This window comes from Homarus americanus, unplaced genomic scaffold (genome assembly GCF_018991925.1).
Source record: "Homarus americanus isolate GMGI-L3 unplaced genomic scaffold, GMGI_Hamer_2.0 scaffold32583, whole genome shotgun sequence".
Taxonomy (NCBI): Eukaryota; Metazoa; Arthropoda; class Malacostraca; order Decapoda; family Nephropidae; genus Homarus; species Homarus americanus.
Window position 1 is genome coordinate 14,979,042 of NW_024713129.1, and position 12,778 is coordinate 14,991,819.

General features: G+C 36.4%; 1 protein-coding gene across 7 annotated transcripts in view; it reads left to right on the forward strand.

Moving 5' to 3' along the window:
* The window catches only part of LOC121868490 (protein strawberry notch homolog 1-like), a 65,993-nt gene extending 53,264 nt beyond the window's left edge, over positions 1–12,729 (forward strand). For all 7 annotated transcript variants that reach the window (XM_042369165.1, XM_042369179.1, XM_042369172.1 and 4 more), the window contains 6 exons: positions 2,263–2,534; positions 5,500–5,615; positions 6,118–6,305; positions 7,354–7,592; positions 8,184–8,380; positions 10,001–12,729. In XM_042369165.1, the coding sequence (XP_042225099.1) occupies positions 2,263–2,534; positions 5,500–5,615; positions 6,118–6,305; positions 7,354–7,592; positions 8,184–8,380; positions 10,001–10,125 (1,137 nt within the window). In that variant the 3' untranslated portion in view covers positions 10,126–12,729. The remainder of the gene's footprint in view (positions 1–2,262; positions 2,535–5,499; positions 5,616–6,117; positions 6,306–7,353; positions 7,593–8,183; positions 8,381–10,000) is intronic.
* Positions 12,730–12,778: the final 49 nt, after the last annotated feature.

Here is a 12,778-nt window from a genome sequence, read left to right on the forward strand (position 1 = left end):
TTGTTATTGGCGAGAGCCTACTGTACTCATCAACTATGGGTTTCCAAGGTGTGATTTATGGCTTGTGTGTTATTCTGAAATTACTTAATTAGTTAAATCCCTCAAATTTCAATTCTGAGAAAAAAGTATATTTTGGTCAAAAATTTTGTAAGGTATTAGACTTACATTTTTGGTCAAAAATTAGATTTTGCTGAAAATCACAGTATGGGTACTCTTGAGCTTGCTGCTTATGAATATGTGGTCTACAATTCGATTTCAAAGTAATTAGTGGCCAAAGTGACCCTTGAAAGATTTTACGGACATTTTTCAATGCTAATTTCTCATCAACTATGGGTTTCCAAGGTGTGATTTATGGTTTGTGTGTTATTCTGAAAGTACTTAATTAGTTAAACCCCTCAAATTTCAATTCTGAAAAAAAAGTATATTTTGGTCAAAAATTTTGTAAGGTATTAGACTTACATTTTTGCCAAAAATTAGATTTTGCTGAAAATCACAGTATGGGTACTCTTGAGCTTGCTGCTTATGAATATGTGGTTTACAATTCGATTGCAGAGTAATTAGTGGCCAAAATGACCCTTGAAAGATTTTACTGACATTTTTCCATGCTAATTACTCATCAACTATGGGTTTCCAAGGTGTGATTTATGGTTTGTGTGTTATTCTGAAAGTACTTAATTAGTTAAACCCCTCAAATTTCAATTCTGAGAAAAAAGTATATTTTGGTCAAAAATTTTGTAAGGTATTAGACTTACATTTTTGGCCAAAAATTAGATTTTGCTGAAAATCACAGTATGGGTACTCTTGAGCTTGCTGCTTATAAATATGTGGTCTACAATTCGATTGCAGAGTAATTAGTGGCCAAAATGACCCTTGAAAGATTTTACTGACATTTTTCAATGCTAATTACTCATCAACTATGGGTTTCCAAGGTGTGATTTATGGTTTGTGTGTTATTCTGAAAGTACTTAATTAGTTAAACCCCTCAAATTTCAATTCTGAGAAAAAAGTATATTTTGGTCAAAAATTTTGTAAGGTATTAGACTTACATTTTTGCCAAAAATTAGATTTTGCTGAAAATCACAGTATGGGTACTCTTGAGCTTGCTGCTTATGAATATGTGGTTTACAATTCGATTGCAGAGTAATTAGTGGCTAAAATAACCTTTGCTGGATGTCGTCACTGTTGTTGTACAGAATACTTCATTTTCCTCATTATCTTCATCATTAGTAGTAATACAGTAATCTTTATTATTTTAATTATTATTATTAATAATATTAAAATCGTTGATGTTTCTATGATTGCGACTTTTTAGTAATAACTTACAAGCACCTCACCAGGCATCACACGCGACTCCACTGCCAGGCGAATACGCGCAGCAACTTTAAACTGTTTTGAGCGCGTTATTTAAGAAATAGGTGAGCTAAATTAGCTTTGGTATTAATTGAACAATCGCGTTATTCCAAAAACACTTAAATCAAACGCGGATAAAACGCGAGTCGCCTGTACTTAATTAGTTAAACCCTGTGTGACCGCCGCCTGTGACCTCACTTGAATTACCCAACCTTAGTTAATTCCCAAGTGATCCACTGCCATATAGCAGCTAAAATATCAAACAGACCGCACCAAACTTGGCTCGTAAAGTCTCACAAGTTAAAATGTTTATATTGTTGTTTATATATACTATACCTGCTTATTTCACTGTTACATATCCATAGTTGCTTACTCTTAGGTGATGAAACAGTAACGAATTGCATGTAATGATTATTCCTTTACTTGCCATAAGCTGGCTGCATCTACCTGAACTGAGGGCCACATTAAATAGAATTTCTCAATCACTCCATGGGCCACACAAACACATGGTCCGGCCCAAGGGTTGCTCGTGCCTGCTGTACAGTATCTTTCTTTATTCCAAAGGTCATTAGTTAACACTAATTACTCAAATTTTATGTTGTGTACCCAGATCCTTAATCAGCTTGTAAAGAAGTACTATACCTCTATGAAATTTGAAAAAATCCATGGTAGGACCCGAAATGCAAGGTATTAGGTCAGTTGTTTATATAGTAAAGAGAGTCTTATGTTTTTAAGTGAATGTATATAATAGCGATTTAAAACTTCGGGCACAGCGAAATTGACGTTTTAAATATTATAAATAAAGTAGTACAATATCTTTAATGTTTTCAAGGGTTATTAATTAACTCTAATTACTAAAAAAAATTTAAGTTGGCTAATATTTAATTTTTTCTTCCCAATTTCTTTAAACAGGGAGCTCTAACTCACGGTGACAGGAGAGCAACAGAATCCCGCGATCTCTCGTCCTTCAACATTGATAACAAATATGGTCGCATGGCCCTGGAGTCGACTATGAAGACGATGATGGGTTATGAACACCCCATAGTTCCTCCCCCAGAAGATTATAAAGGCGATTTCTTCTCTGACATTCAGAATGCCTTGGTTGGGGTAGGGCTAATCCTTAAAGAAGATAGCATACATCAACTGGATAAAGACTACAACAACATGAGCAAATTCTTAAATAGGTAAGGAAAATTCTCGTGGGTTAACATAACATTATATAGGTGGTTAGAGTGGGACAGTGGAGGCAGCCTTTACGTACAAGCATCTGGGGGATGTATTTCAGTACTTTTGGGGGGGGGGGGCTTTAGACCTTTCAGTTGGGGAATTTTTTCCCTTGGTTTTTATGTTTGTATTGTTGATTTTAGTGTTTTATTGTGTTGTTATTAAAAATTTATTCATTTCCGTTGAACTAGACCCATATCCAAAGCAGTAAGACTTCATTCCTGGCAGAAGTATACTGTACTATATGTTACAATTATTATAATGTAAGAAAGATTGATCTAATATATGCTTAAACACAGTACAGGTAGACCACCTCATGTCCGGCAATCAGTAATCCGGTTCCACCGTTGGTTCGGACATAATTTGGCCACCGTAATTTCAAATTTTGTGCCGGTCTCTTCGCCAACCCGCCGCTACTGTTCTGGTGGTGCCACTAGCAGACTCAGCTGTTGGCACGGTGTTTGAGGAGCGGCAAGTTATTCCTCTGTGTTTTTCTTCATTATAAACTGCTCTTATTTAGCCCCAGTCATGTCTTCATTGAATAAAGGAAGTGCTTCTCGTGGCGTAAAGCACAAACACCGTATGTTGTCTGTACAAGATGAGGCCAAACTTCTTAAAAAACTCGATGGTGGCGTGTCCGTTCGCAGCATATGCGACTTGTATAACATTGGCCTTCCACTGTGTATGACAAAAAAACAGAAAGGAAATCTGCTCCAGTTCTTTGCTGATAGTGAATCAAAGAAACAGATGTCCATAAGGAAAGCATTGAAAGATGGAAGATGTTCACAGCTAGATAAAGTGGTTTAAACGCTGCATCAGTGAAGGTGTGGAACTGTCTGGGGAGATGGTAAGAGAGCAAGCAAAATTATTTCATGCAGAATTAGGAATAGATTATGCGTGTGATTATACTGAAGGGTGGCTTCAGCGGTTCAAGCAGCGACATGGGATAAAGTTTTGTGCAGTGTGTGGTGAAAAAAGGTCGGCAGACAAGGAAGCAGCTGCTGCATTTGTGGATGAGTTCGCCAAGTTAGTTTCAGATGAAAATTTAATTCCCGAACAGGTCTACAATGCAGACGAAACCGCCTTATATTGGCGTTGTACTCCCAGGCGAACACTGACTACTGAGGATGCAGAATCACCAACAGGTTATAAAGCATCGAAAGATCGTGTCACTGTGTTGGGCTGCTCTGACGCTGCAGGAACCCACAGGTGTATGCTGTTAGTCATTGGCAAAAGTTTACGCCCCAGAGCTTTCAAATGTATGAAACAGTTTCCAGTTATTTACCGTGCTAACAAAAAGGGATGGATAACAACTGACTTTACATTGGATTGGTTCGAACATTACTTTGTTCCAGCAGTGAGAGCTCATTGTGACTGTTGGTTTGAACGAAAACTAAGATATTGTTGATTTTAGATAACTGTTCTGCACATCCAAAGGCAGAACTCTTGGTGAAGAATAATGTTTACGGTATCTACCTGCCATCTAACTGTACGTCATTAATTCAACCCCTGGACAATGGCATATTACGGTCTTTGAAGTCTAAATATCGCTCCAAGTTTATGAAGTGGCTACTGAGTGCATTTAACTCTGGCAAACCAGTAAAGGAATTTTTGAAAGAATTTAATATGAGAGATGTGATTTATGGAGTTGCTAATGCTTGGCAGTCCGTAGAATCATCAACATTGAAAAACGGATGGCATAATTTGTGGCCAGCTTTAATGTTAAGTTTTGCACCTGGTGAGGAAATTGGAAATGAATTTACAGGATTTAGGGTTTCAAATCAAAATCAGATTGTACGTGAACTGCTTTCTTATGCTTAAGATCTCTGTAATCCTACTGCGGAGGAAGTTGCATCGAGGCTGGATGCAGATAACATTAATGAGTGGATGGGTGTTGATGACAATGAATTAACTGTTCATCATTATACTGACGTTGAAATTGTTCAGATGGTTGTAAATCCAAAGACAAACAACAGTGGGGGAGAAAGTAATGAGGAAGAGGTAGCTGAAAGAATGTCCATTGATAAGTCAGTTGAGCTGACAGGTGAATTGATAAAAGGTCTCGAACAACGCAGTTTTATTGCTGAACATGAAATAATGAATGTTTACATGTTGCAAGAAAAACTAATCAAAGAAAGACCAAAATACATGAGACAGGTTAGCTTGCAGGATATGTTCAGAGAAATCTGCAAGACAGGAGTCAACACTTTTTAGATGAAACACAAGACAGTCTTGATGACCCCCCACTTTCAGACATGTAACTCTGCTTAGTTGTACAATCCAACTCTTTACTTTGGAAGTGGCAATAACCAACCTTCTGATGTAAGTAAATACAGATACATTGTAAGGTATTTTGCCTTACGACGACGGGGTTAGGGACCCAAATCCAGGTTGTGAGTCGAAAATGCTTAAATAATACAGAAAATCTAAAATGGGTGTCTCTTTTTCTTCTCGGCACCACAAAACTTTCACTTTTAAACTTGACAAAATTTTGGTACGGCTGAGGCGGTCGTAAGTCAAGGAGTAGCTGTACTTCAATAAATTTCACTTGCTTTTCATTTGTTCTCTTTTCTTTTTATTATCCAACTTGTACTATTTACAGAGTATTTTAAAGGTAGGGTGAGGTGGTTATGAAGTGGGTTAGAGGTGTTTATTTATTTAATCCTAACCTAACCACCTGTGGTTTGGCAAAATCACTAATCCGGCACTGCTCGGGTCCCAATCAGTCCGGATTTGAGATGGTCAACCTGTATACAGTACAGAAAATTCAAGTTTGATAACCATATATTCAATAAAATTAAGTCTTGCTCTATTATATTTCAAATTATTACAGTAGAGATACATTAGAGGAAAAGTATATGTAGGAGAGAGAGAGAGGTATGGTATATAGCACAATATTTTGACCCTAATTATTCTCCATTCCAGGATATTAGGCATGCCGGTAGAACTACAAAATAGATTATTCAAGTACTTCACAGACACATTAGCTGCTATTATTACTCAGGCGAAACGAACCGGAAAGTTTGATATGGGTATTTTAGGTGAGTTGTATGGCACTTGTTGGTGTAAGTTGTGTTCCATGTACAAAGGCAATTAAGACAGAAATTAACTTCATTCCTATATAACTGATGTCCCCAAGTTCTAAAATAGTGTGGATATTATTTAATAGTGTTCTTGATTAATCTGTATATTGTCTTGTATATGTACATTCCTGTCTAGTAATTTCCTTGCTTGTTAATTCGTCTAGTTTTAGTAATTAACTTTTCTGTATTATAAAATCTGGGTATCAGTCATTTCTATCAGGTTTAACATTGAGAATATGAAAACGGTTTTCTCTTGGCTTTACTTTTCCAGTGAAGCTTTGAATTTAGTGATGATTTACCTGTCATTAATTAAGTTCATCTAAGGATATTAAGAGTTATCTAGTTTTCAGTATAATTTATATGTTTTCAAAGAGTTTAAAGTAACAGTTTGCTTACCCTGAATTGGGACCAAAAAGTTGTTTGTTGTTGTATTAATGGATTTCTTTGTTGTTGTTGCTAGATTTGGGGATAGGTGGTGAAGGCTGTAAAAAGACAAAAACAAAGACCTGGGTTGGTAAACACGTCACAGGAACAGCTAAGACTGAACTCCATAATGTCCTAGTTGAGCGAGGTCTTTCCTGGTCAGAAGTGCAAGAAAAGTGGGCCGAACTCACTGGAGATCTTGAAGGCTTCTACCTCTCTCACCAAGTATGCATCCCATTTTTTCCTAAGTGTGTTCTTAAAAGCCACGAAAGTGTGTATTCAGTATTGTAATGGTGACATCAATAATGCTCTTAAACAGAACAATCTATAACAGTGGCCTCCGAACATGTTGTTTTTGGTATGCAGTATAAGTGTTTAGTCGTTGTGATCCTTTTCCTATTGATTATTAATAGTGTTAGTCTCTTTGTACACTCTGTGTGAATGAGGGAGAGGGGGGAGTATGTACAGTAGTGAATGGCTGTGGAAAACTTATCGGTCATGCCTTTCATTTGGGTGTCTGGAAGTTGATACAGTGAGTTCTGCTATAACGCGTGTTTTGACAACGCGAATTGGCTCTAACGCGATTTATGAATAGAGGAACGATATTTGTATAACGCGAACGCTTGTATGCTGTAACGCGATTTTTGCTTAATATTTCTCCAATTTTGTGGTATTAACTGTGAATATGGTAAAGAAGAATATCTCCAAGAAGCGTTCTGGTGATCGTAAAAGAAAGGCTATAACCCTTGAAGAGAAGCGCGATGTTACCTATCTCAAAATCACCCTTCTCCCCCATCAAGTTATATTCATATTTTTTCAAGGTAAAGTGTTACATTTACTGTATGATTTCATTATTAGATATGAATGTAAAATTTATTTAGACTGTGCTATCCTTTGTGTTAGGCTAAATACTAAATTTTTTTCGATATCAAGTAGTAATCTGCACCTAACCCTATTTTCTCCATAAGCCGTTATTTCTATTATGCGAATTTCTATAACACGATGTTTTACAAGAACACAACTATCGCGTTATAGCAGAACTGACTGTATAGAGAAAGATCATATGTAAGATGGAAGGACAGGAGGAGTGTAAGAATTGTCCCATTGGTGAAGCAGTGGAAGTGAGCCAATTTTTTTATACTTAAGGATTTTTGTCTACTACCTACCCATTTGAGTAGTTACATCTTACCAGGTGACAAAGTTGATGTTTTTGGGGTTTTTTCAACATCATGCCATTAAATAAGGTCTTCTCTTAATTCCAAGTTTTTCACAGGTTCGGAATAACAAGAAAACTGCCGTACTTGCGGTCTTGGAACCATCTCCTGTAAATAAAAAGCGCGACAAGAATTCTCGAATGTTTATTTTATATCGGCCAAACACAGGGATGCAGATGAAGCAAGAGCCTTACTCAGACCTGAAGAAGAAGTACAAGAAAGTAACCCCAGATGAAGCTCAGGAACACTGGGAGGAACAATTCAATTCATCTAGTCACATATGTTCACACGCTTATTGGTGAGTTGGCGGCCTTCCCTGACTGGTAGTGCAATATGTTACTGATACTTAAACACTTGGATTATATACCTCAGGTCATTTCCCATGTAGTGTACGAGTAAATAAGCAACATATTTTAGAATTGATAATCTTGAGGTGAAAGACTTGCCAGTTATGTTGTCTCTTCTTATTGTCATACACAAAACCTCATTGCCATTTTCTGAGAATGAGCGTTGCCTGCATTCTATTATCTCAGAATTTTTTTTTAATCTTGGAGATGCCAAGCATATGTATTGTTTAGAAATACATTTTCACCATTGTATTCTTGAGGATTTAACTTGTACTATGAATGAATTTAATTTTTAGAATGGGTCAATTTGGTGTGTTATGAAGGCTGTATCTCTCAAAACTAATCCTCAATTTAATAGAAGCTGATCCTTTCCCCTAGAATATACAGTAAATCTGTTATTGGGTTGATATATTATTTGGCAGTCATTCCGTTACTAAATGTAGACCTTAATTTCTATTTTATCCATTAATGAAAGTAAATTTAGAGATTCCTTCTTTGGATTTATGATAATGGAGTGTACTTATATATCCTTAATTCTTTAGGCAAGGCAACTGTCGCCGTGTGAACAGTGGGCTGGAGTGTGAGATAGGTTTGAGGCGACGCACATACCATGTTTTATGTGGCTTGGTGTTGAATGTATGGGCACGAGTTGAAGATGTTCTGTCGTGTGCACCACAATCACATTCTTCCAAGATGCAGGTTGTACGACTCAAGACCAGTGACGGCATTAAGCTGGTTGGTAAGTATATACTGTACTTTGTCTAGTATGTGATTTGACTGGGTTGGTGCAAAATCTAATTCAATGTGTTGGAATACTTTGGTGTTTTTGTGTTATTCTGGTTGTACTAAAGTATTTAACACATTTTTTAATAATTCCTAGAGCAGTGGTTCTCAACCTTGTTTGCCCCATGCACCCCTTTCACCATATGTCAGAATGTCATTCCCCCCTCCTTTCCAAGATTGTCTGCCTCAAAAAGTGCATTCCAAATAATATGCATATAATACTGAAAATCCTTTATTTTTTCCATATTAGTATCAGTTTCCCCCCCCCCCTGAAAACCTGAGAGGGGAAATTCCCCCTTGGTTGAGAACCCCTATCCTAGAGAATGGGGTTTTCAAAATATCAATACTGTATAGGTCCTCCTTAACTTATTGTACTGATAAAGGACCTGTGGTTAAAAGCTTAATATTTGGGTAATTACTCATTCTAATGACTTGGGAAATTTTAATTGCTAGTAGTTTTGCAATGCTAATTACATGCCTCCCATGGTTTTTCAATGGCACTCTTTGGTGTTTTGGGTTATTTTTTATGTACTAATGGAGTTAAACATGGGGACTTTTGCGAGTATTAGTCTAGTATGATAAAAGTATGGTAGCATCATAAAAGAAAATGAGCGTGTCTTGATAAGGAATGGTGAAAATCGCTCAAATTACCTTGATTTGAGTAATTCATTGTGAACTCATTTACCCAGCCTGTCACTTAGGCTTAAATTCTCTTACAGTAATAACCAGTTCATGTTTCTCTGATTCATCTTTTTTTTTTTTTTTTATAGCCAGTCAGACCATTCAAGTTGCAGCATATACATTTGATTTAGGTGTAAACTGTCCATGGGGAGTCTGTAACATTCTCATTCATACCTAAATACAGTACCCTGTATGTCCTATAAATTATTGCAGGGGTTTTATTCTTCGGGTGTTGGTTTGTTTTCATCCTGCTGTGGAAGCTGACCAGTGAAACGGAGAAGTTTGCAATAAATGGACATAAGCACTGTATGATGAGATATATTTCCCATCTTAGTACTGTATGACGAGATATATTTCCCATCTTAGTACTGTATGACGAGATATATTTCCCTTCTTAGTACTGTATGATGGGATATATTTTCCCATCGTAGTACTGTATGACGAGATATATTTCCCATCTTAGTACTGTATGATGGGATATATTTTCCCATCTTAGTACTGTATGATGGGATATATTTTCCCATCTTAGTACTGTATGACGAGATATATTTCCCATCTTAGTACTGTATGACGAGATATATTTCCCTTCTTAGTACTGTATGATGGGATATATTTTCCCATCGTAGTACTGTATGACGAGATATATTTCCCATCTTAGTACTGTATGATGGGATATATTTTCCCATCTTAGTACTGTATGATGGGATATATTTTCCCATCTTAGTACTGTATGACGAGATATATTTCCCATCTTAGTACTGTATGACGAGATATATTTCCCATCTTAGTACTGGATGACGAGATATATTTTCCCATCTTGACCTTTGTATACCTTATCACCATAAGACATGTGTTTTGTGGTGCTTCTGAACTTTACATTTTTTTTTCTTTACAGGTACCCTCATTCCAAACAATCTGGTATCACGGCTTTGTGAAGTTATGGAACAAGAAAGTACAGAATCGTTTGAGGAGACCTTTACAGATGAAGACAGCAATGATAGCAAAGACAGCAAGGAGTAGTGACTAATATTCTGAACAGAATTATTTGTGGAATTGGAGGAGAAAGGAATGACTACTTCAGGAGCAGAAAAATAAAAGGAGCAAAAGTAGCATATACAGTATTTGGTTAATGCTTTATGATAGGTGTTATTGAGACTGCAGATTTAGTGCAAAATTATAACAGTGGTGTAAAAATAATATAATTAGATGGATAATTGTAGATACTACTGCAAAGCTGCTACAGACTGACTAGTTCCTTGTCCTGAATTATACAGTACGTTATAGTGTTATCACTATACAATTGAAGTGGTCATATCAGTGCTGTGTTTCTGCTACGTAAGGTCAACCAAATTTTTTTTTTAATCTGAGAAGCTACCATTAACAGGAGCAGTACAGAAAAGTTTCTTTTGCATCTGCAATTTGATTTTATTGCCGAGTATAATTTGATCGTGAAATCATCAGTTATTAGAAAATAGTCAAGTACGTAACTCGGTTTAATTTGGTAAGCAATATTGTTGCAATTATGTGGATGCATAAGGAAGGGATCTTCTGAACTCCTGTATTGCAGTCATTGTGGTAATTTTTTTAGATAATTTGCAGTTAGCCCGGGGCTTCTTGTCCATGGTTTCAGGTTGACTAAATGGCAAAGCTTGAAGAAGATAGCCATTACCCGTAGTATGGGCAAGTGATATTTTCAGGTGAATACCTCTCCGTCGAGAGGATCCGATGGCAATTAATATGGACGTGTAGTGTACCTGCTGTGAAGCCAAGAACCATAATATTAAAGGATTGTGAGCAGATAATGTAGTTATAAATATAGTGGAAAAACTAGTTTTTCATAGATTTTGGCACCCAATAATTTGCAATTGTGTATTAAGTGTGCACAAATTAATGTATGTTACATTTCAAGGTTAGTCTTGAATTATTGAACTATATTTTACCCTTTAGATTTATTTAGCCCTTTGGTCCAATGTTGCACCATGGTAGTCCTGAACTAATTAAAAGGATAGCAACTGAGGAAGGCCTCCTTTTCCCAAAAAATCTAATTTATTTTAAATTATTCTGCACGTGATGTCCTCACATCAGTTACTATTTCAAGGTGACTCGTTTCTAAAAAGTACTTGATGTATATATAATTTGCTTTTTTCTTACCATGTATACTGTATGAACTTGAAGGTATTAATTTACGCAAGTTTTACTGAATGTGCTGTGGAAGAATGATGTTGTAAATTTTATGTCCACAAGATTACCTTCATGATTTAGAATTCACATAGACAAATTATAAAAAAAATATAGCTTTTCAGTCAGTTTCTTCAGTAATTAAATGTAGGCCATGCAGTTATGATCATTTATCGGGTGGGCATTAGCAGTTCGCCCAGATGAGGATGTTGCAGGACATGGTCAGCAGGTACTCGTAATCAGTTTACAGGGCATTTTCCAAAGTATTGTACAACGCGATCTCGTATGACCTGAATGTTCTTTTATGGCCACAATTCTGTAGCTTTGTGTGTGGCTAATATTATATTTGGTTAGTGTCGATACTCCAGTGATTGGCTACAGTGGTTTCCTCTCTGAACACGGGTCTTTTTTTAATCCTATCAGAAACTAAATGGCAGTCAATCTTTTTTAAACTATAAAGTTTTCTCTGCTGCATGTAAGGCTTCAGAGTTTGGGACGTAATATTTCTGGTTGCCAATTTGGCAACAGTGTAGATAGTACAAGTGGTTTCACAAAAGCAGATGCCAGCAGGAGGGTCACCAAATTAAGTGTTATGTAAGTTTTATATGAGGTTATTTATGTGACTGGTAACACCATACATAGATGATAAACCATGGTTTTGTATGTTTGTATAACGGTTCTAGAAAAAATAGAAGTGTTGACAAAGTTAAGTGTCATGTAGCCATCTTTTTGTTTCAATTTTAGTATTATAAAATAGTTGCATTTACAGACATGAGACATATGTTTACCTCTTTCCCCAAAACTAAGGAGCAGCATGTGATGTTGTGTCCTTGAACCCTCCTGTTGACAAAGGCAGTATTTGGTGTTCTTCCATGTGAGTCATTGTGATTAGGTCAGTCATATGCCACTCATACCATACAGTAGTCACATTTCCTTCACCAGTGGGTAATCTAAACATTTATTTTGTAGGTCTAAGCCACATGTAACCCATTATTTCCAGTGAGAAAAGGACTTACTTTCTGAGCAGAAGTATTTCATCAATCACAGTTGGCTTTTTAAGGATGAACAGTCAGGAATAGCCAAATTGCTGTCAGGAACAAATTGGCAAGTATCAGGATTTAGGGTTTTCTTCAGATCTCATTGCTAGACATAATTTATATACACCCGCTCCCCCATTTTGCAATTCATCATGCTGTACATTGTATACGAAATGCCCTCATCAGAAGTGACATCAGCAATGTTTGGCTGATGGAGAAAGAGAAAGTTCTTAGGTTTTTATATAATCGTTATCATTATTCATTTGACTTCCTGAGTTTTAGTGAACATTATTCTCCACCAGCCAATAACAACAAGACATAGTACCAATCTTAGTACTGTACTTACATTGTACTGTACCAAACTGTTAAGTGAATATGTAGCAGTCAATTATACTTGGATATTTGTTTACCTAATTGTATGTTTGCACCTTGAAAACAACTTGCCAAGGTAAGTAATA